The sequence below is a fragment of the Quercus robur genome, chromosome 9 (assembly GCF_932294415.1).
Source record: "Quercus robur chromosome 9, dhQueRobu3.1, whole genome shotgun sequence".
NCBI lineage: Eukaryota > Viridiplantae > Streptophyta > Magnoliopsida > Fagales > Fagaceae > Quercus > Quercus robur.
The window spans coordinates 47,900,703-47,925,769 of NC_065542.1; the positions used below are offsets into that span (position 1 = coordinate 47,900,703).

Consider the following 25,067-nt stretch of genomic DNA (forward strand, 5'->3'; position numbering starts at 1 on the left):
TAATCCACCACTAAAATTACTATTTTGCCCACTCTTGTAACAGCCATTAACAATCTATTACTTAGAATTTGTTGTGAAAATGCTATGTATATATCATTTCTCTAGGGACTCAGGGTGTTCAAAATTTTATTTAAGAAGGTCAAACAAAAGAAAAATTAAAATTATTTCTTTTTTTTTTCTTTGCCAGCTCTCAGAGTTCATTTGAACACCCTGGACTAAAGCTAATGCCACCCCTAGTAGGCACAAAATTTTTTAGATCTCAAATGAGTAGCTCCAAAGTTCTTAAAAACGTTTCTTAGGGTTTTCTTTATATATTGAGTAAAATAAGTTTGAAACCCTAATCAATTGATCAAAACTATAAGTTTTTGATCAGTTGAAATGAATCGAATTTTCATTCTTGCACATTGAGAAACAAAACCTTGAGCACCTGTCTTAACATACCTATAAACTCTAAAGACTATAACAAGACAAATTTTGATTCACATGTTTGCTCATACAAACTAAGATATTTAAATCCTAACATCATATTTTGTTGGTTATTTTTGTGTTTGTTTTACAATTTTTCTAGTAGGTTCCAACTATTTCAATTAATAAAGTTTGTTATAAAAATTTTATAAAAAAAAAAAAAAGAAAAAGAAAAAGAAAAAAGATCTAGGTTAAAATTCCACATACACAAAAAATCACTAGGTGTCTTGACCTAATAATAAGGAACTATAATAATGCAATCAATACTATAAACTGAAATCTATCATATTTAAAAAACAAGGTAAAAAATTCAACTTTTAAACACCTTCAAAACCACAAGTGGCAAATTCTAGTTAAATTGGATCTTTTTTACTTTTTATATTTCCTTTAAAAAAAACACCTTGTGCATATTTGTACTCAAACTTTTGTGCGTGAGTGATCTTGTTTGAAACCAATTAAATCCCTCAGGTTGCATATTCTGCCTCTCTCACATACAGATCAGTAGTTCATTTGTGGGGTTTACTCCAGTGTGTGATGGTGTTATATGCAATCATTACACAAGATAATCAATCATGACATAGAATCTGATGTTAGAAAATCATATATAATATTGGTATCTGGTGTTAGAAAATCATATATAAGCAATCGCCCCACGACCTCCCCAAAATCATATATAATATTATCTGATGTTAAAATGCCCCTAATAACACATATATAAAGCCCCTTTACTCGAAGAAAGAAACAACTATCATCATACTAGTTTTTGTCTTTTCATAGTGGTCGCACTCCTGTTTGGTTAGAGTATTGGTGTTTTTTGTTTTCAAAACAATGTGAAAACAGTCATCAAAATAGTAAATTCAAAATTTGTTTTCCAATTCTCATAATACAAAAAAGTGTGTTTGTCACCATGTTTTCAGGTTAGTTTTTTAAGTACTGTGAAAACATAAAAGTAGTGTTTGGAACTATAACTCAATTTTTTAGAATAAAGTGAACTTTTTTTGACAGAGTCATGAAGAGAGAGAAATCTCGAAATACCCAAATGGATTCATGAACACACCCAGAACCATCTGTTTTTTCAACACGCCTGAACCAAAACCACCCCTCTTATCTTAATGAAATCACTTTCTACCTAATTAGATTTTAGGTAATCCCTAAGAGACCAATGAGACACTGCCACCTCACCACCTATTCTCTTTCGTTTCATTTTAATTTTAACTCATTTTAAAACTAATCATATCAAAATCCTAATCCCCATTTCTTCTACAAGTCCATCACGCAGCATGTTGAAGTGTTTACACACGTTCAAGCATAAAAGACAGAACATCCTTAACCCTGCAACATTTGCACCGAACTAATCGAGTCACACGATGACTCAGAAGTACGCCTACATTATATAATTAGAATACAACTACAAAAGGACCTAACCTTTGTAGTTGTAAATTAGGGTTATAAACAGCGAACACTAAACACACACAACCAATATGGGATAATAAAGATTTGTATGACAATAGCATATCATAGTATTGTGTACCTGTTTTGTTATTCATAACCATTATTATTTTTCAAATTTAATTATACTTTCAATTTTGTCATTTAATCTTCCCCCATTAATTGAGTTGATATCATAACTTCGCCACTGGTTAGATACATTCGATCCCTACTTGAAATAGTTGGGAATATTATCCTAAACTTGCTTAGAGAACACTAACTTTTCCTTTCTTTTGTTCAATGCTTTGATCTTTCCCAGGATACATTGTCTAACTTTGAAGAATTGAAATTAAATGGGGATGATACCATAAATCAGACATATGATCGATTAGAAACACAGTTCTCTTGCAAACTAGAAGTCCTCGGGCTGTACAACAAAAATAGGTCAACAGTATTCCCTTGGGTATTTGTTCAAGGATTGTACAATCTTAAGGAGCTTGACATCTTTAATTTTTTCTTGGAAGAAATTTGTCCATGTGGAATTGTCGATAACGAAGGACAATATGTTGAGATGTTCGAACGTTTGACAACTTTACATCTATCTAAAATGCCCAAGTTGATGCATTTGTGGAAGGAAAACTCTCAACAAGGTAGGGGCATTCAAAAGTTGGAGTCTCTACATGTTTCATATTGCGGCAGATTAGAAAATTTAGTGCCATCCTCAATGTGTTTCCGAAATTTATACACTTTGGAAGTATTTAGATGTCATGGGTTGATTAGTTTAGCAACCTCCTCAACCGTCAAAAGTTTGGTCCAACTCAAAAAATTGAGATTGCTTGGATGCAAAAGAATGATAGAAATAGTCACAAACGAGGGAGAAGGTGAAGCAGGAGACGAGATTTGTTTCAATCAATTGAAACATTTGTCGCTTTATGATTTACCCACTCTGGGAAGCTTCTTCCACTTGGGTAATCGCACCATAAAATTCCCATCACTGGAATATCTACATGTGGTCAGATGCCCGGAATTGAAGATCTTCTCTGATGGAGTCCTAAGCATGCAGAAGCTAGAGCGTGTTATAGACTGGACGGAAACTATTGGTCGGCATACCAAAGAGGACTGTTCCCGGTGGAAGATGTGAATACCTTCATAAAATTATAAAAAGATGTTGGGAGAAAAACAATGATCCATGCTTAAGACAACTATTCACTCAGAAGGTATGTTGACTATGTTCTCACGTTATTATTTTATGTAATTCTTAAACGCATTTTTGTTGGAGATAACACAAGGAAAGTGACATGATGCGGACCCAATGGTCACATATCCTAAATTCCAAGGTAACATAACGTTAATAATATATAATATGTATAACACTTACAATTGTTAGTGTGCATTTGGCATGGCTTAATTTTGCCATCTTATTTTATTATTCAGCTTATTATTTCTACTATTTATGGGTTTCACAATATTTTTTTATACTATTTATGGGTTCCATTATACTATTTTAGCTAACTTTTATATTTATTTACAATACTATCAGTAAAAAAATTTCAGTTACAGCAAAATAAGCAAATTCCAAACAGACCCTTAATAATCTTTTTCACTACTAGTCCTTAAAAGGTGCAATGCACTGGAACGTGAATTCAACTAGTTTTAAATTAGTTTATTTAATATTGAGTTAATTTATCCATTAAAACAAAAGTGAATTCAACTAGTTTTAAATTAAAAGATAAAAAGAAAAAGTTATTGACAAACGCATGTGCCATTTTGGCAATCCCTTTTAGAAGGTTTTTGGTGGAATGATTTTCTTCCGCTGCCATGTATTATGCTTTTGGTTTCTTGGCAAGTTTAATCCAAATATATAGGCTATACATTTATTTTTTATATATTCATCTACAGACATGCACATATGGTGTACATTTTTTTTCTTTATTTTATAAGTGTGGGAGTTTTGTTCTCATATTTACCATCTAGTTGACATAAATAAATTTCCATTTTATATATGAACTCATTTTTCTTCTACGGTGATGAAGTGCTCATTTCTCCTATATATAATAGCAAAATTATGAGATTTTTTTACACAAGCATATCTCACTCGTCACTACAACAAAAGAGTCTACTAGCGAGAGTAAAATGCCCTCGCAAAAATTCAAATATCGTCGCAAAAGGTTATTAACAAGGGTATATGACCCTTGAAGGCCGTCGTATTTGCTCTTGTTGTTGAAAGAGATTTTGCGACCATACTTTCGCAAATAGATAATTTACAAGGGCAATCCACCATCGTTATTAAACAAATCCATCCTCACAAATATATTACCAAACGGCGAGAAATATCGACGACTTATTTTTAGCAAGGGAAAGCAATCGTCGTTAACAACTATTTGTGAGGACCTTTATACCCTTGCAATTAGTTAATTGCACTACAAAAAAACTTTACTATTGCAACGGGCCAAAAATGCCGCTATAGGTCTTCAATTATATTAAAATGTTTTCCTCCAACGGCGGTTTTTGCCCGCCACTATAGGTAATTTTTTTTTTCTTTTCCTCCTAGGTTCTAAACCCACATCTATTACAAATAACCTATAATAATTTTAACTCCACTAAGACAATACCACAAATGTAACTAGATAACACCACAAATGTCTCCAAACTAACATTATATTAACATAAAAATATATTATCAAATATATAACATTGTCTATAACCATTATCAAAGTTCCAAAGTATTTAAACAAATCCTTCAATACTTCCAAAAAATGCAATTGTTTAAATGTGGTTCTTTGTACACAAAAAGCCATAAAAAAATTATAGCATCTTTAGTATTGTAGCACCATCATTAGTAATTGTCATGTCTCCAATATCATCAACGAGCATTTGAAACCATCAACCAGAAAGCAAATCAAAATTACACCCTTTTGCAGAACCACATAGTCCAAATAAACCACCTGTAAACGAATGAAATTGTAATTAAAAAGAAAAAAAAAAAAAAATCATTGTGGTGCTTTGAAATCATAGATTGAAAAGTATAATTGTTACCATTCAAGCATTTTCTCAATGGTGATAGCTTGACCAAGTTGAGAGAATATCAAACATGGAAGTAAAAGTGGAAAGACCAACTGCATTACACAAATAGTGGGAACAATGAGTTATGGTGCTCAAATTTGCTGATAGGTAAATCTAAGTTATAAAGTAAGTTAATAATAAGTGAGTATCAGCATGACATATTCAACAACAAGAAGCTGTAGTCTCAAAATTTTGGAGTCAACGAGTATTACCCCATTTAAAAGTTTCCTTCCACTAGCAGGCAAAATGTTAACATACTTGGAAGCCATAAGGAATCCCAAAAAGCACATTGTGAAGACCTTTGCTAGTCTAGCCTAGTCACGAAAAATAGAATATTGTAAATGAACAACTTGAACACACAGAACTCATAATTTTATAATAACACAACCAAAGACTCAAACTAAGAAAATACAAAGGAAGAGATAGATTGCATTAGAACATAATGAAAAGGTAAAGAACCCCATTCTCCACAAAACCCTAACATTTTCATTTTGGTATTGGATAGAGGAAAACAGAGCATTTTTCCAAGTCCCCAAAAGGGGCAGATGGAAAAGACAACGAAAGGTCAAGGTTTTTCTTTTTCAATTTTTTTTAAAATACATTAAAGTATTGCAAGCATATGTAACCAAGTGGAGAAAAAAATGAGCATCTTCAATTCTCTTAAGGCATATGTGTACGGTGGAATTCTTAAAACATTTCATGATACCTTTACAGCATCCTTAACAGAGCCACTGCCTCTTATGTACACCCTACATTCTGTCATGGCTTCAACCCTTTTCAGTGAGTTCCCACGTGGTCCCAGAATTCGGCCGACAAAATTATACTGCCAAGCTTTATTTTAGGAACTACTATGTACTGAAAAGGAAAAGGTCAAAATTAACTCCACAAGGACACATTAACTTACACTTGGATATTTGTCCACAGGAACATCAAGTCTAATAACTCTCTTTACAATAGGAGTAGTTGGAATTCCTTGCACCCCAGGCCAACCCATCAAAGGAGTTTGTAACGGAGTCATTCTTTGAATATGTCCATTTTCCTGCAGGAGCAAAATTATCAACAAAAGTTCAAATAATTTCAACATCAAATCACAATCTTATATCCCAAACTCTCTTTCTACCATGTTTCAAGAGAGCCCAGCCAGTTGAATCTCCATAATAATAATAATAACAAGAAAGAGTGTCTTGTTCATCTGAGGATCAAAATTTTCAAATAATTAGTATTTTCCCCCATTCTTCTCTCTTCATATATTACATAATGGAAATGATACTCTCAATCCACAGCCAAAGGTTCGGTTGTCAATTATAGTCCATTTTTATTGTGGCATGTAAATGCTAAAGTCTTACAGAAAGAATAATAATACATTCAGTTTTGCCAACAAAACATTCTGGGCAGATCATTTGACTGTAGCAAACAATCTGCTGAAGCTAACTTACCAAATGTCTTGCTATATGTATAAGATTTCTCCTATCCTTACTTCATGATTATGAACTCCAGAAAGTTGTGGAGACCACCTGAGGCTGGGTGGTAGAATCATGTACCTTACTATCTAACGCAAACAAACATGCAGTATTCCATTTTCTATAGCGCAATTGGCATAAAATAAAATGATATAACATCAGACTTGGAAAATGTTGCAATAGACACAATAAATTAAAAATATTATAAAGAAGATGATAAGAGAAGGTGAGAACGACCCCAAAAGAAGTATGAGGTGACCAGAGTAAAACAAAGATGCCATGAGAAGGCACCCACCATATGTAAATTATACCACTACCACCACAGTAGGATACCTTGGCACTCCACACCACATTTAGCTTCCTGCATCTTCACTAGAGTGCATGGAATGTGACAAAAACATAGAACAAACAATAGCTAAAGTGGAGTGCCTAACATCCAACCACAAATTGAGCAGGTTTATTTTAACATCTTGTAAAGATTAGTTATTGTTGCGCAAAGCAGAGAGTCTTGAAAGAATATAAAATGCAACTGTACAAACAAAATGGACTATGATTGACAAGAAAACAGGAAGTAGAGTTAGATGGCCAATCGTTTGGCAAAACTCAGGTGCTCAGGACAAGGTTTTGTTAAGTTTTAACAGCATGCTTCTATGCCTACAAAAATCATTGTTAAATTATTATTTTCAAGACAGATTAGGGTGGCGTAGCTGGCAAAGCAACACCATTTTTCGTTATTAATACACATATAAGATAACAGAAATGGAGATTGCTCACCATAGTAAAAATCAGAAACCAAAAAACTTAAACCTTATCTAGATTGAAAACTCAGCAAAACGTACATAGATTAATATTGGAATAACCCAAATACTAAAATAAAAAGAATAAGTTGGAAGGAGAAATGTACCTTTAGCAGGAGCCATTGCAAAACGAAGAAAACTCTACCCAAATCACTTCCTTACCTAAAAAATACAAAACCAGAGCAAACAAAAGCACGAAAAAAGGGTTAGTCTTTGATATTGTCAAATACCCACTTCGATTTTTCAGATCTAGATGCAGGAAAATCAAAGTAAGAGCAAAGTGAAAATTAAATAAAGTATCTACATATTACACCACAAAATCCAAACCCAAATTTTACAAAAATCAAAATTGAAAATTAAATAAATAACCTAATGTTAAGTATCCAAATCCAAACCCAAAATTTCACAATAATCAAAACAAAAAATCAAATAAATAACTTACCAAGAAAAATCGGAATGGGTATGGGTATGGGGGTGGTAAGGGGAGAGAGGGAGAAAGGGAGAAAGGATCTTGTGGTGAGGGAGAGAGAGCCGATGGGTATGGGTTGAAGGTAGAGAGATCGAGGAGGAGAGGAGTCGATGGCTGGGCTTGGCCTCGTCGGCGTCGTCACTGGGCTGAGCTGAGCTCTGCTCGTCGGCGCCGGCGGGGTTGTGTGTGTGTGTGTGTGTGTGTGTGTGTGTGTGTGAATGTGAGAGGCCATGTGAGAGATAGAGAGAAAATGAGAGAGTTTTGTGAGTAAAACTTTGTGTGAGAAATGAAACTTTTGCGTGGGAAATGAAAATATAAGGGGGAACAATTTTTTGGAGAATTTTGTGCGGGAAAGGAAAAAAAATTTGGGGGGAAATTTTCTTCCTAACACCTCTGTTCTTTATCTTGAGCAGTGACAACATCACTACACTCGTGTGAAGTACTGAAGTTTAATGGAGTGTTTATTCAACTTTTTTTGAAATTTTTTTACCATCTGTCAAATTGATAACGTGTTGTGCACCACAAATACTATTATTATTATATTATTATTTATTAAATAAATCAACTAAAAAAACTATCTATTGAGTATTTATTAAATAGATAAACTATCTATTATTATTAAAATGAGCTAACATTTTAAGTTTTTAACTAAAGTTTAGCATATTAATTAAGATATAGACTTATAATTGTAAATATTTTTAATAAATTTTATGGATTTTGACTAATGAACTTATAAATAAGTAAATAAATATTTTTATATTTTTTTTATATATAAATATATAAAATTAGCGGTAATTCCGAAACAGTACACCGGTATTAACTGGTACCGAAATATTTCATTTATTTGACCAAATCGAAACAGTCTCTAGTACGGTATTGATTCTCTTGTTTTTGGTCTCTAAAATGAAAAATGCGTTCCATTTTAGTTTTTACTGTCATCTCACTGATGAAAATTACTTACATGACAAACGGAGTGTATTGTTTGCATACTAAATGCTAACATGACCATTAAAAAAATAGTCCTGAGACCATTGGACTTGGTGAAATTCTTATTCAAATCTTGATCAATATGATTGAAGAGTATGGTGACATACTGGTGTTGGTCAAATTTGAGACCAATTGGATAGTCAGATTGAGCAAACATAACCATACAAGTACACAACACATGTCCATCGTGCACCATACTTAGATTTGAAATCTAATCGTTAAATTTGAAGAGTATAATGAAAAGTTAATTCTAGTAAATTATGGTTACAATCAAACAATTGGATTTAGAGAAATGCGTGGTCAAAGTTGGTCAAACCCGATCAAACTTAATAGATAGTTCTGATACCATTGGACTTTGTGAAATTCATATTCAAATCTTGATCATTAGGATTGAAGAGTATGGTAACATATTGATGTTGGTGAAATTTGAGACCAATTAGATGGTCAGATTGAGATAATATATATAGCCATATAGGTACACAACACATGTCCATCAAGTGCCATACTTAGATTTGAAATCTAACCACCCAATAACTTATTATTGAATTTATATTTTGAAAATCCAATTGTTGGATTATATTTTCTATATGTTCTTAACATGCATGCCAATTTTCATGCCAATCGGATATAATTTATCATTTGTTCTATAAACTCATATTTTATGCATTATTTTAAACTACAAAAAACTTGAATTTAGACAATTGATTTATGACATGTCTATTAATCTTTGATTACCTTAAAATTTTGTAATCATGAAAAATATAAGAAGTTAATATAATCTAACGGTATATTTATCAAAATTCACATCGAATTAAGAAGTATAGGGTTGGGTTCAAGTTACACCTGACGTAATTCTAAAAAATGTTACACCACCCAATAACTTATTATTGAATTCATATTTTAAAATCCAACCATTGGATTACATGTTCTACATGGTCTTAACATGCATGCCAATTTTCATGCTAGTCAGATGTAATTTACCATTTGATCTATAAACTCATATTTTATGCATTATTTTAAATTACTAAAACTTGAATTTAAACAATTGATTGATGACATGACTATTAATCTTTGATCACTTTGAAATTTTGTAAGTATGAAAAATATATGAATATAATGTAATTTAACGATAGATTTGTCAAAATTCACATTGTATTAAGAAATATAGGGTTGGGTTCGAGTTAGATCTAACATAACTCTAAAAAATGTTACACCACCCAATAACTTATTATTGAATTCATATTTTGAAAATCCAACCATTGGATTATATGTTCTATATGATCTTAACTTGCATGCCAATCTTCATGTCAATCGGATGTAATTTACCATTTGATCTATAAACTCATATTTTATGCATTATTTAAAACTACAAAAACTTGAATTTAAACAATTGATTGATGACATGATTATTAATTTTTGATTACCTTGAAATTTTGTAAGCATGAAAAATATATGAAGATAATGTAATCTCACGGTAGATTTGTCAAAATTCACATCAAATTAAGAAATATAGGGTTGGGTCCAAGTTACACTTGACGTAATTCTAAAAAATATTACACCACCCAATAACTTTTTATTGAATTCATATTTTGAAAATCCAACTGTTGGATTACATGTTCTATATATTCTTAACATGCATGCCAATTTTTATGCCAATCGGATGTAATTTACCATTTGATCTATAAACTCATCTTTTATGTATTATTTTAATGGGAATAAATTTTTATTCACTTTTGAGAGAGAGAGAGAGAGAGAGAGAGAGAGAGAGTACAAAAGGCTGAAATTCTTGAATTTTAGGCTACCATTTTGAAGTTGAAAAGTGCTATCATTTTTTTTATGAGTACAATTGTTTAGAAAATAAGGATAGACCTTTCTTATATAAGATGTATATAAAAGGTTTTTTTTTTTTTTTTTTTTTGATACTGTAAACAAAAGGTTCATCTAAAGAATACAAAGTGCTATATGTTTATACGTTTCTTTTTATTTTTCTTTGAATTTTAGAATAACTTCTATCTCCAAAAAAAATTAATATTTTAATGATTTTTTACGAAGGTCAATCGTGGCCCTTGCAAATAATTTAGTGTTAGTAAGGGCATATTTTTAACCCACACAAAAAATAAACTTTTTGCAAGGGATTTTTATTGTCCCTCAAAAATAATTTGGTGGGAACATTTCCCTCCAAAATTTTTGACATTTTAATGATTATTTGTGAAGGTCGATTCTAGCCCTCGCAAATAATTTAGTATTAGTGATAGCTTTTTTTTAACCGTCACAAATAATACACTTTTTGCGAGAGATTTTTAACTGTCCCTCGCAAATAATATGGAGGGAAAATTTCCCTCCAAAATGTTAGTATTTGTGACGGCTATAACATATAATTGCGACAGCTTTTCTTGTTGGTCACAAATATTTCACATTTTACCAAGTATTTGCAAGAGCTGTATTTTGCCATTGCAAATAAGATTTTTTGAGAGGGCTTTTTGGGTCCATCAAAAATTTTTGGTCGCTAATAGTCATTTTTCTTGTAGTGCGTTTACATTGATATAGAAACACTAATTTAATCTTTTTTTTTGGGGGGTTTCGCCAAAAAAAAAAAAAAATCTTCTTATTTTTGTTCTTGAGGAATTTGGTTAGAAAAGACTTGATATTTGTTCTTGTGCTTGTTGGATCTTCTGACTTAGGTATCAATTGCATTTATTATTGTATATAAGAATGAGATTGTTGATTAGATCATGATTTAGTGTTATGTTGTTTTGGGATTAATTTTCTTTTTCATCTCTTTATTTTTTTTGGATTAGTTTTTGTTTGGGGCATTAATTTGAACCTCTTTTATTGTAGACCAATGCAAGCACAAGTGAGGCTGGAGAGGAAAATGATGTTGATGACTTGGAGGATGACTCAATGTAAGATTCAAGTAAGGGGAGACAGGAAAACGTTGGTGATAGCTTTGGAGGATGACTCATTAAGATTCAAGTGAAAATGGAGAGAAAAATACTTAAAATGACTTCGAGAATGACTCAAATGAAGATTGATCTTTTAATTTATTAATGATTCATTTCTAGAATAATATAACTTTTATTGTTTAACGAGTGATGTAGTGCTTTTTGTTTTTGGTTGTGATGTTAGCTGGAGTTGTAGACATTATTGGATGGATTTAATGTATTGGTGTGTTACGGATAAGGATGAGACTCGTAGACTCGTAGTAGCTTTGTCATGGGGCTTTGGAGCTAAGACAAGGCTATTATATAGTCCAAGAAATCATATGAAATTTTATTAGTGAAACTGTAGTCTCGTAGACAAATTGATGGATTGCTTTAATCAAGTAGTGAATTTTGTACTCATCCTTGCTCATCTCTAAGAGGTGAAAACCATATAGCATGATCCCTAGCTCATATCTAAGGAGTTAAAAACAAATATTCAGCTAAAAAGAAAAAAAAAAAATAGAAGTGAAAAACAAATACTAGCCTACCATTTAGTTTGGGTTGGTGAGGTTCTAAGTTATCTTATATTTGCTTTGCTAATGATCTTGCTTAGTATGTTTATATTTATTTATTTTAGATGAAGTTACTGGGGATCATACCTTAGACTTTGAGACACAACAAAGGTTGATCGAGGTGCTGTTAGGCCAAAAAAATCAAGTGTGAGAATTGAGTTAAGCTGTTAGGATGTGAATTTAATCATTGGTCTCAGTGAAACCCATGTTAAAAAAATGGCTAAGTAGTACAGGTAGAGGCCACCCCATTCAATTTAGCTGGTTTTGATGCCTAATACTATCCCAAGTTTGTACCCTATCTTCTTATTACTTAAACAATGGGTCTTTACACTCTTAATCAAGATGAAAATAGCAAAATTTCTAAGAATGTAATGTTTTAAATGACACAGAAGAGTGCCAAATTTGAAAACAATGTAACAAGGCCTTTAGTAGGCATATCGCTACTCAATGCTGATACAACACAAATAGTGAAACACTTACCTGTAACACATTTTTCCTTTTACTAACAACCTAGCTATATATTAAATATGTGTTTAATGTTTGTACTCACACAATGCAATGAGACCTTCTATAAAAATAGGCAAACCCAAATCCCTATTTATAGGGCCCTGAACTCCGAAATTTATCTCTTAGTGGAGTGGTCCTCTCACAAACATGTGGGCTCATGGATGGAGTTATATATGGACTAGGTGGGGTAATGGCACCCTAAAGTTTTTTTATTTTATTTTTATTTTTTAATATTAGTATATTATTATGTACTAAGTTTAGCAATTTTGTTCAATAAAATTACACTTTTCCCTCCCTTAATAATGCCATTAATTCTTTTAGGGTAATTGTTATATCCGTAAACTTTTTACAACATATTTATAAACTATTGAGTTAACAAATTTTTATTGGTTTGCACACTTACATCACTTTTTACTTACCAATAACCACTCACCACGTTAGCAATTTGTAAAAATTTTGTAGTCTTATCATTTTCCACCTTTTAAAAGCCATAAAAAATTAATATATTAAATCTAAAACAAAATATACAAGCCCAAAAAAATTAGTCCAACAAAAAAATTACCAGTAATAAAGATTTAAAAAAAAAATTAAGCCCAATCAACATTGTACGGCACTGAGACCCCAAAGCCCATACCGGCATTGAACCCAAGCCCATACAGGCCCTGGGCCCAGGCCCATACCGGTTTTGGATGCAGGCCCAGCGGAAAGGTCCAGTTACCCTACGCCCTTCTTGAAACTGCCTTAACGTGAAAACAAGTTTTGGGGTCTGAGTTCCAACAGACGATCGGTTTAACTTTCCCGGGCAAGCGAATTGGCTGTGTCCGGGAAAGTCATGATATGCACGGGAAACTGAATTGCCGAACATAATCGATCAAACTGGAACCAAGTTCCAAGGTCATAAATGCTGCACCGCCCTCTCACCTAAACATCCACTTTAACCAGATAATATTGGACCTTTAGTAGCACTAACGGTGGCTGTAATCATAATCTCCCCACTAACCTTGGCTATAAATAGAAGAAATTGGGGAGAAGAAGGGGTTCAGAAAAATTGAGAGAAAACCATCAAGTGAGAAAGAATAAACTGAGTGTTGCTTTGAGTCTTTCTGCTGAGAACGACCCAAAGTAGGAAATCCTCAAACCCACTACAAATAAATTGTGAGCCCAAGTAATTTAAGGCCCAGAAGTCTCGTACTTGGTTCTTACATTTGGCGCCCACCGTGGGGCTCTCCTACGAAGCTGTGGTTCGATTGAGACTCAAACAAGGGAGATGTCTGAAGAGCGTTCAGGAGGGCGTGCTCCGAGCAGTTCTATAGGATCTTCTCAGGGATCGACGTGGAGGGAGAGAAGGCAGAAATGGTGGGAGGATAGGGAGCATCCAAGAGGAGAGGAAAGGTCCGGATTGGGAGAATGATCGGCCCAGACACACCGGACGATTTCAAGCGTCTCGGCGCATCGGCAATATGATGATAGAGACCGAGAGCTGGAGCGGTTACGCAGGTTGGTAATGGATTTGGAGCTGGAAGCAAGGGATCAGCGCCACAAAAGGAACCGCAACCCCCAACAAAGGAGAAATCGGGGCGAGGAGGGCTCCAGCCGATCTGGTACGCAACAATACCGAGACCGATCACGCTCTCAAGAGTCACATCGGCACTCCCGGGAGACACATCATCAACGGGACCGTTCCCGATCGCATGGATATGATGACCGAGGATCAGAGTCGCCGGAGGAGCGGCAGCACCACAACGCCGCAATGGACGCCATGAGCAGAGCCTTGCGGATGGCAACCCGGTCTCCATTCTCCGATGAGATTGAACGGGCCCCCATGCAGAGCAGATTCACGCGACCGCCATTCAATTCCTATGAGGGGAGGACAGACCCCGTGGAGCATGTCAGTCATTACATCCACATGATGTCTTTGCATGCGCACAATGATGCACTGATGTGTAAAGTGTTCCCCTCTAGCCTCGGTTCAACGGCCCTGAGATGGTTCAATGGGTTACGGAAAGGCTCCATACACAGCTTTGCCGAGCTGATACAAGAATTCGGCAGTAGATTTGTGACATGTAGCCGAGTGCAACAGCCGGTTGACGCACTACTTTCCATGAAGATGAGGGTCGGGGAAACCCTTCGGAGTTATGCCAGCCGATACTGGGAACTTTACAACGAGATTGGTGGAGGGAATGAGAAAATTGCGGCAAGCACCTTCAGGATGGGGCTCCCTGAAGACTCTGAGTTACGGGAGTCGTTGACAAAAAGACCCCCCGAGGATATGAGGCAACTGATGAGGCGCATAGAGGAGTACAAACGCCTGGAGGACGACCGGCTGCAGAGCAGGGGGAAAGCCCCATTAATTGTGAGATCTCGGCAAGGCGTTTTGCCGACAAAACCAAAGAGAGACTTCAGAATGCAAGAACCAGAGGTACAAATCGAAGGGGTAAATGTGGCATTTAGGGAGCCTGTGCACAAAATCTTGGAGCGGATCAAGAACGAGCCATTTTTCAGATGGCCAAACAAAATGGGGGGCAACCCATCTCGGAGGAACCAAAACCTATACTGCACCTACCACAGAGACAAGGGACACACCACCGAGCAGTGTCGGGTACTAAAGGATCACCTCGGGCAGCTGGTAAAGGCAGGGTACCTGAAAGACTTCATTGCAGACTCCGCTCACCAAGAAGCCGGACAGGGCGTCCAACAGAAAAGGAACCCCCTCCCGCCTCCACTGGGGGTAATCGAAGTCATCCATGTTGCACCAAGAGGAACAGCAGCAACAAAAAGGGTATTGACAGTGGCTTGCACGGGGGGAGGACCAGCCGAGAAGAAGAAGAAAGTTGGACGGCTTAACATCTCGTTCGGGGAAGACGATTTGGAAGGAACAGTCCAACCCTATGACGACGCTTTGGTGGTCACGGCCCGGATAGGCGGGTTCCTGGTGAAGAGGGTAATGATTGATCAAGGGAACGGGGCTGACGTCATGTACCCAGACCTCTTCGAAGGGCTCGGATTAAGGACCCAAGATTTGGCGAAGTATGACACGCCGCTGGTCTCATTTGACGGGAGAGTCATAATTCCCGAAGGACAAATCTCTCTCCCCCAGTGGATATGGAAGGCAAAGGAGTTATAGTTACCTTCATAGTAGTCCGATAATTCTTGCCGTACACCGCAATCCTGGGGAGGCTGTGGATTCACGCCATGGAGGCTGTCCCGTCCACCCTCCACGTGAAAGTAAAATTTCCTACCGAGTATGGAATTGCCGAGGTAAGGGGGAACCAACAAGTGGCGAGGCAGTGCCTTGTCACCGCAGCCACATGGAAAAGTGAACAACCCGGACAAGCTGAGCGGGCCGATAAAGAAACTTCATAACAATTACAGAGGCCCCGAGGGGAAGCGGGGGCGGACGTGGCCGAAGAGGTACTGAAAAACGTAGATGTTTTCGCATGGAACCCGTACGAAGTGCCCGGCGTAGACCCCGAGTTCATTGTCCACAAGCTCAACGTGGACCCATCATTTCCCCCGAAGAAGCAGAAACCGAGAAGAGCATCAAAAGAACACGTCGATGTAGTAAACCTGGAGGTCCAGCGGCTAAATGAAGCCGGGGTCATAAAAGAAATATTCTTCCCGAGATGGCTAGCAAACACTGTCGTAGTGAAGAAGAAGAACGGTAAATGGAGAGTTTGTGTGGACTTCACAGATTTGAACAGAGCGTGTCCCAAGGACCCATTCCCAATGCCCAAGATTGATCAGCTAGTAGATGCCACGTATGGGCACCCGAGGATGAGCTTCTTGGATGCCTTCCAAGGCTACCACCAGATTGCCTTGGCGCTCGAGGACTGAGAAAAGACAGCATTTATATCCCCGAACGCAAACTATCACTACGAGGTCATGCCGTTTGGATTGAAGAATGCCGAGGCCACCTACTAGCGTATGATGACAAGAATGTTCCGAGAAAAAATTGGATGCACTGTTGAAGTTTATATCGACGACATGGTGGTAAAAAGCAGAAAAGAGTCGCAGCATACCGAAGACCTTCGGGGAGTATTCGAGATACTACGGCGGCACAAATTGCGCCTGAATGCCGAAAAGTGCACTTTCGGAGTGGGGGCTGGCAAGTTCTTGGGTTATCTGATCTCCACTCGGAGAATAGAGGCTAACCCCGACCAAATAGAGGCCGTCAATCGCCTCAAACCACCGAGCAATCCTAAGGAGGTGCAAGTGCTCACTGGAATGTTAGCCGCCCTGAACCGATTCATCTCCAAGTTTGCCGATCGCTGCCGGCCATTCTATCAACTTCTGAAGAAGTGGAAGGGGTTTCGTTGGGACGAAGGATGTGACGAGGCTTTTCGAGAGCTGAAGGAATACTTGGCAAAGACGCCGAGGTTGACGGCCCCGGAGCCTAGAGAGGATTTGTTTATGTACCTCTCAGTTACCTAGCATGCCGTAAGTGCTGTGTTGCTAAGGGACCAAGGAGTTGAAATGCCAGTGTATTACGTAAGCAAAATCTTGGTAGATGCTGAGACAAGGTACCTGCCTCTGGAGAAATTCGCCTGTGGAGGGTATTTGTGGACGACGCCTCAAATGCTATGGGGGCCGGAGCTGGCATTGTCATAATTACCCCTGAGGGCATACGATTGGAACACTCCTTCAGGCTGGGATTCAAAGCCTCAAACAATGAAGCCGAGTATGAGGCCCTACTGGCCGGCTTGAGGGCCGTATTGCATCTGGGTGCAAAAGATGTAAAAATTTACTCGGACTCTAGGCTGGTTGTTTATCAGATCACAGGAGACTTCGAGGCTCGGGACTCTCGAATGAAGGCTTATCTGAGTACGGCCAAGCAGATCATCAGCCAATTCGGAACAGTAAAAGTATCCCAGGTAGCTCGGTTACAAAATAAGCACGCCGATTCCCTTGCCACGTTAGCCTCATCGGCTACGGAGGACACGCCTCGGTTAGTCACAATAGAACTTATAAGGGAGCCAAGTATCAGTGTGAATCGTGTCCCCGGCCAAGCCAGAGTAGAGGTTGCGCAGGCAGCAGTGACTAATCCGTGTTGGATGAAGCCGATCATAGATTTTCTTGCCGAGGATATAGTTCCGGAGGATGAGGATGAGGCCAAGAATATTCGTCGGGTTGCTCCCCCGTACTGGCTGTCCTCGGACCACAAATTGTACCGAAGGTCCTTTGCTGGCCCTTACCTTTTGTGCTTGCATCCCGAGAAAGTCAGGGAGCTTCTGACTGAGCTACATGAGGGGGTGTGTGGCGGACACGTTGGGGGACGATCTTTGGCACACAGAGTGATGACCCAAGGGTTTTGGTGGCCTCAGATGCAGAAGGATGCCGCTGAATATGTTCGGAGCTGCGAACAGTGTCAAAAGCACGCCCCTTTGATCCATCAGCCTGCAGGGCGTCTGAATCCCGTCAGCAGCCCGTGGCCGTTCGCACAGTAGGGGCTTGACATTCTCGGACCATTCCCCCGAGCAATGGGGAACTGCCGTTTTGTATTGGTGGCAGTAGATTACTTCACGAAGTGGGCGGAAGCCGAGGCCTTGGCCAATATCCGGGATACTGACGTGAAAAAGTTCGTATGGAAAAACATTATTACAAGGTTTGGGGTGCCAGATGCGCTAGTAACGGACAACGGGCTACAGTTCGACAGCAAAGCCTTTCGGACCTTCTGCAGCGAACTCGGCATCAGGAACAAATATTCAACCCCGGCTTACCCATAAAGCAACGGTCAAGCTGAGGCAGTAAACAAGACTATTCTGAATGGGCTCAAGAGGAGGTTGGACGGGGCGAAAGGAAGATGGGCAGATGAACTACCCAGTGTATTGTGGGCTTACCGCACGACCCCCAGGAGATCCACAGGGGAAACCACATTTCTCTGACGTACGGAGCGGAAGCGGTGATACCGACCGAGGTGAGCTTATGCAGCGCAAGGGTCGCCGGGTTTGACCCCGTCCAGAACGCCGACCTGATGATGGAGCGTTTGGATTGGTTAGAAGAATGTAGAGAGGCCGCGTCCATACGGCTCGCCGAGTATCAGTAGAAACTGGCCCAAAGATACAACTGAAATGTAAAGGGGAGGGAATTCAGTGCCGGGGAGCTAGTACTAAGAAAGGTTGTGGGAAACATGCGAGACATAGCGGCAGGGAAGCTTGCTCAGACCTGGGAGGGACCATACAGAGTTACAGCCATTGCGGGTGCAGGGGCCTACTACTTGGAAGACCTCGACGAGAGGCCGCTTCCCCGGCCATGGAACGCCAACAACTTAAAGAAATTCTACGCATAATTACCCGTGTAAGCCAGAACTTGTATTTCGTTAAAATCAAGATAATGATGAACTTATTTGTATATGCCGTTTTCACGACCACATACCAAGAGAATTACAAATAAATCTCTAAGGACAGAAACCTGACCCTCGGTTCGATCAAAGTCGCTGAGCAGGTGGAAACCTTACAAATAAATCTCTAAGGACAGAAACCTGACCCTCGGCTCGATCAAGGTCGCCGAGCAGGTGGAAACCTTACAAATAAATCTCTAAGGACAGAAACCTGACCCTCGGCTCGATCAAGGTCGCCGAGCAGGTGGAAACCTTACAACTAAAATCTTTAAGGACAAAGACCTGGTACTCGGCTCGATTGGAACCGCCGAACAGGTTCAGACCTTATAACTAAAAACACAAAGGACAAAAGCATGACTCTCGGTTAAGCTAAATGACCCAAAGCACTGGCATAATCCCCGTGAAACATACCAATTGACAAAAATTCATGCAACTGATTAAAATAAAAGTCAAAAGGAAAGCGTTTTACTAGTCAAATGGATAAAGGTAACTGTTCATGCACCACATCCCGGTGCCTTAGGCAAATAAACCTTTAAAATTAGAAAACTGATAAAAACAAAGTAAAAATACAAAAGGGCAATAAGAAAATCAGCTGGAAGGTCGGGCAGGATCAGTCACTTCTGCCTGGACGGTTAGGGGGAAAGGCGGGTCTTCACCAAGAAGCTCCTGCACAGTCGGGATGCTGGTGGCTTCCGTTTCCTCAGGCTCGGCGTGAGCATCAATTTGTTCGACCAGCTCCCTCATACTGGCCGTTTCATCCTCGTCAATAGCAGTCGGAGCTTCCTGAACGGCAGTGACAGGGCTCGGAAACGGGATTTGGCCGGGGTCTCTCAAATGCGAATCTTCAGGAGCTCCCATTGCTTGGAGAGCGGCAAACCACCCGGCCTCAAAACCCAAATGCCGAGCCCGAGCCACTACCGGCTCTGCTGAATTCTCGGCATCGGCGAAGCCCTCGTTGTACCACTTTTGCTCCGCGGCCGCCAAGGCTGCCCTGAGGTCGGCTAACTCCTCGGCGTTAGCAATATTGAGGCTGATGGCTTCAGCTAACTTGACCTCCGTCTCATTCTGCTTCGCCAGGAGCTCCGCACACCTCTTCTCAGCCAATGCCCGGTTCTTCTCCGCAGCAGCAGCCTTCTTCTCAGCAGACTCGGCAGCTTTGAGCTTTTCCTTCGCTGTTTTGGCTGCAGACTCCCGCGCTCCCTTCTCGCGCTCAACTTCCTCGGCCAGATCCCGTGTCCGGCTGGCTACTATGTGAGCCAGTTGAGCAGCCTGGCAAGCCCAAAAGTTAATAAAGAGGCAGAAAAGGATGCATGGAAAGAAAACGAAGAAGCTAAGTAATTACCACAATGGCGTGCCACTCTAACCGGCGCCCCACAGACTCCTCGGATCCCTCCTCAAAGGCATGCACATCCTCGGGAAGAAGAAGACCTTCGGCCAAAGTTTGGGCAATACGGCCGCCCTCGCCCTTCTCCCACATCCGAACACAGGCGGTTGAGGGCAGTGGTTTGCCGTCCAACAGAAACTTTGGCTTCCATGTTGGAGCCACCTGAGAGGAGGACGCAACCCCCGTGCTAGCTTGGGTCGGTGGCTCACGGATAACAATTCCTCCTGTTGGTTGGGGAGGAGTCTGGATTGCGGCATCCCCCGGACCCGTGGAAGGTTGATCGGTTACTTTTTGCTTCTTACGGGCCCGTCCGGACTGCGAAGGGGGTGGAGGCTGAGACACTTGACCCCGACCCTGAGTAGGTGGGGGCTGATTGGGCTGTCGGGCACCGGGCACAAACCGGTCGATGGTCATGACTCTCCTTGACACCATCCTTGCACCGGGTTGGATAGCTTCAGCTAGCAAGGCAGCCGCTTCTATCACTTGCTGTTGAGGCTCGGCAAGTGGATTCTCGGGATTGGGCTGCTCTTGGACTTGGTCTCCTTACTGTATGGCTTCGTGGGCTATCTCTCTGAGGCGCTGAGATACCCGTTCCGCGGACTCGTCTCGCAAGGGAGCTAGCTCGTCCGAGGCAGTGAACCGCCGACCAAATTCTCTTGCCTCCCCGGTTGTAAGTTTCGGAGGCAAAAAGTTTGCGTACCGGACGTCTATGTATGATAGTAGGGGGCTGTCAACTAATAATGCCTGCTTGAAGGTTTGTCAGGTAGAGTAAACTGGCTCTACTCCGAGGATCAAGTGCGAGGCCCGGAGTTGTCCGTCCCAATGCACGTATATCTCGGAACGGAGGACGAAGTTCAGATCCTTGACGTGGACGGGTCTGATGTCCGAAACGAACACCTTGCCGTCTGCAAAAGAGCAAGTGTCGCATTAGTATCTAACAATAAGAAGAAAAAGAGAAGCAAAGGAAAGCAATTATATCAAGGGAATAGTACGAACCCATTTCACGCCGTGAAAAGGGGCAAGGGACGTCCCCGGCAAACCAATTGCCACGCACCCTTACAAACTCCCCGGCGGAGTTCCTGTTCGAATTAGGTAGGCATGATATCAGCCGTACCCGATTATCTCTTGTCTTTAAGTAATAGTTGGTGGATTTGTTCCCACAGAGGCTATACATGTGGTTAATGTCATGGTGGTTTAACTGTAAGTTAAAGGTATGGTTCAACTTACTGACACAGCTAACTACCCGGTAAAAGTTGGGGGGAAGCTGGTCAGGACACAGCCCGTAGTACGTGAGTGCGTTTATTAAGAGGGGATCCACGGGGAACCTAACCCCTCCTTCTAAAATTGACATCAAAGGGAAAAAGGCTGTGCCCCGCCCTCGGTGGAGTTCAATATCACTCTCATGGCAGTAGGCCACATCCACGTCATCGGGAACATTAAATTTACTCCTAAAGGTGGCTAAAGCAGCCGGAGATTCTAGAAGGTAAGAGTAACCCATCTATAACGACTAAAACTACAAAAGGGGAACTTGAAGAAATATAGCTGAAGGAACAGGAAGGGGAAGAAAAACTTACTTTGGGTTCTAAGGAGGAAAGGAACACTGGGCAAGCGAGTAAGCGCACAGTGATTTGGTCGGCAGAGAGTAAGCGCAAAAAATCAGAGGCAAAGGAAAAATGAAATGATGTTCAAAGGGGGACTATTTATAGAGCCAAAAGGAAAGAGGGGGAGAAGAAACGTTTAATCGAGCAATAAATGGGCACGATTTATGAGCGGCCCATCAAATGCCAAACGTAAGTGATTCGCGCGCCGCTTCGGTTCACGAACCGACAGGCAATAATGGCGACTGCATCTGGCGCCGCGAAACGGCGCGTCTTTTGAGATGAATATTAATTAGAAGCCGTAGTCACGAGTCCCAGGCTATAAGATTCCCGAGGTCAAAAGTCCCAGACAACTCCTTGATTCTTCTCGGCCACCGAGTATGAATCAAGGGGGGGCTAATGTACGGCACCGAGACCCCAAAGCCCATACCGGCATTGAGCCCAAGCCCATACAGGCCCTGGGCCCAGGCCCATACCGGTTTTGGATGCAGGCCTAGCGGAAATGTCCAATTACCCTACGCCCTTCTTGAAACTGCCTTAACGTGAAAACAAGTTTTGGGGTCTGAGTTCCAACAGACGATCGGTTTAACTTTCCCGGGCAAGCGAATTGGCCGTGTCCGGGAAAGTCATGATATGCACGGGAAACTGAATTGCCGAACATAATCGATCAAGCTGGAACCAAGTTCCAAGGTCATAAATGCTGCACCGCCCTCTCACCTAAACATCCACTTTAACCAGATAATATTGGACCTTTAGTAGCACTAACGGTGACTGTAATCATAATCTCCCCACTAACCTTGGCTATAAATAGAAGAAATTGGGGAGAAGAAAGGGTTCAGAAAAATTGAGAGAAAACTATCAAGTGAGAAAGAATAAACTGAGTGTTGCTTTGAGTCTCTCTGCCGAGAATGACCCAAAGTAGGAAATCCTCAAACCCACTACAAATAAATTTTGAGCCCAAGTAATTTAAGGCCCAGAAGTCTCGTACTTGGTTCTTACAAACATATTTTACCCAAAACAAACAACTTGGCCTTTCAAAAAGTTTTAAACAAAAATCCTTTGTTGTAAAGCAGTAGTTACAAAGGCTGGAGACGTTGCACACAACAAGCAATAGAGCTGCTCTCTAACTTCTAGTTCTGACTCTGTCCCTGTATGGGCTTACACCATGAAAACGACACTTTCCTTAAGAATGAGTGCACCCAAATCCCTTTTTATCCCCTTCCTCATACCTTTAGTTCTTCACTGTTTTTATGTTCTGATTCATTGACATAGTATTTGTTCTTGTAATATTTTTTTTAAACTAATCTGTGAAGATGTAGAGATGCTATTGCAACCATATCGACTTGAATTAATTAATAAAACCCTGAAACTTATTGTAGCATTTTTTTCCTAAAAATACAATTTCAAGCGACAAGAGTACATAAGTTGGCAACTTGGCAGTGCAGTGGCAGTGGAAGATTGGAAGCTAAAAATGAAGCAAAGGCGCGTGCTAGCAGCAGCCCTCAAAAGCAAGTACCAATGGGGTAATTTCACCTTGAGGTAGAGATCACTGGCAGCTTCATGTTCTTCCAAAAACAACAACCATAAAAACTAGTGGGTCAGTCAAATTGAATGATAGTTAAAAGGCAGAATCAATAAAGATTTTAGGATTTTAGTTTGAAGGGTTATCTTGAACTTGTCTTGTGTAATGAAATTGAGAGGAGCAATATCATTCGAATTTGGGTTTAAGATTCAATGGTAGTGATGTTGAAGGGCACTCATTACCGATTTGGGTTTCAAATGGGGAAGAGGATCCATATCATTTGGGTTGGGTAGTGCACACATTAAGCACATAGAGACAAGAAAACAAAAGAGACTAGACAAAGGAACCAATTATACTCATTTTGAAAATTTAGTAGCTAAAAGCACTCATTTAAAATATTAGGAACTATAAAAGCACTCATTATGTAAACATTATGGAGCAAAAGTGTTTTTTTTTAACCTATATAATATAATTTTTGACAATGAGAAAATTGAGTTAATTTTTTTAAAATTTTAAAGTCTAAGGTCTTGCATATATTATACTATATAATATAATTTGATCTTAATTAATAAATATTAGAACTAAAACATCTGCCTCCATGTTTTGTGGTTTAAAATGTAAATTTTGAAAATTGTAGGGGCTGAAAAATATTTGCCAATGTGGTGTGATTGGGGTGTGACTTTGATAGATCATATTGTTTTACAGCTCATGCTTTATCTTCACTTCTAAAATTTGCATTGTCCTTTGTCATAAATATAGATATGTTTTGATTTCTTAATTTTCATTTGTCCTTCTCTTTTTTTTTTTTTTTTTTTTTTTCTTTTGAATGTTTTTGGAATATATGTGTCCTTAATTTTATTTTATATTTTATAAATATGCTTGTTTTTAACAACTTCCCCTCTTATCATTTAGCCTTCAGACGTAAATTAAATGGTTTAATGTTGGAGTACATCACTTCTAATGGGTAGCCCTACTCACGTGATGGCTGATTTAAGGTAAATAATGGATGGGGCTATATTTTCTGATATTCAAAGAGTTAAGGTTTGTTGGGCTGAGGAGATGAAAAAGTGAGAAAATAGAAAATAGTTAGAATGAGGGACAAGAAAAAGTGAGAAGATAAAAAAGAGTTAAAATGATGAAAAAGTAAAGGGATAAAAAAATCTTTTTTATTTGGTTGAGCAGAAAAATGAGGATAGAAAAAATAGTTTATATAAATTTACTCTTATACTCCTGCAATTTGTTTTATTTTTCTTTATAATTACATTATATTATATATGACAATTATAGAGGAGCCTTCCATCATTTGGTTAAAAAATAAATACCACCATTGATTCAAAAAAGTTTAAAGAAATAAAAAAGCTATTGTTAAACACAAAAACAACCTTCGAGACTTGGTTAAATAAAAAGGCCACAGTTTGATAAAAGAAAGAAAACACGTTGAAAGAAAAAAAAAACCTATTTTTTTATAAAAGAAAGAAAATAGAAAGACTAATAATTTAAAAAAAAAAGTTACTATTTGTGAAACGAAAGAAAACACGTTAAAAAAAATAAAAAATA

General features: G+C 39.1%; 2 protein-coding genes across 16 annotated transcripts in view; one reads left to right on the top strand and one right to left on the bottom strand.

Moving 5' to 3' along the window:
- LOC126698785 (probable disease resistance protein At4g27220) overlaps window positions 1-25,067 on the top strand; it is a 171,541-nt gene that overhangs the window by 109,433 nt on the left and 37,041 nt on the right. The window lies entirely within an intron of this gene.
- LOC126698788 (protein PIN-LIKES 6-like) lies at window positions 4,534-8,096 on the bottom strand. 9 transcript variants are annotated; one of them, XM_050396231.1, is made up of 8 exons: window positions 7,656-8,096; window positions 7,321-7,375; window positions 6,077-6,148; window positions 5,861-5,995; window positions 5,663-5,779; window positions 5,169-5,270; window positions 4,930-5,009; window positions 4,534-4,838 (listed from the first exon to the last, which is right to left on the bottom strand). In XM_050396231.1, the coding sequence occupies exons 3-8, from the start codon at window positions 6,077-6,079 to the stop codon at window positions 4,799-4,801; spliced, it is 477 nt and encodes a 158-aa protein (XP_050252188.1). In that variant the 5' UTR covers window positions 6,080-6,148; window positions 7,321-7,375; window positions 7,656-8,096; the 3' UTR covers window positions 4,534-4,798. The 9 variants fall into 9 exon arrangements, 7 of the variants coding, with proteins under 7 accessions (XP_050252188.1, XP_050252191.1, XP_050252187.1 ...); XM_050396234.1 differs by lacking the exon at window positions 6,077-6,148; XM_050396230.1 differs by lacking the exon at window positions 7,656-8,096 and having other exon boundaries at window positions 7,321-7,622.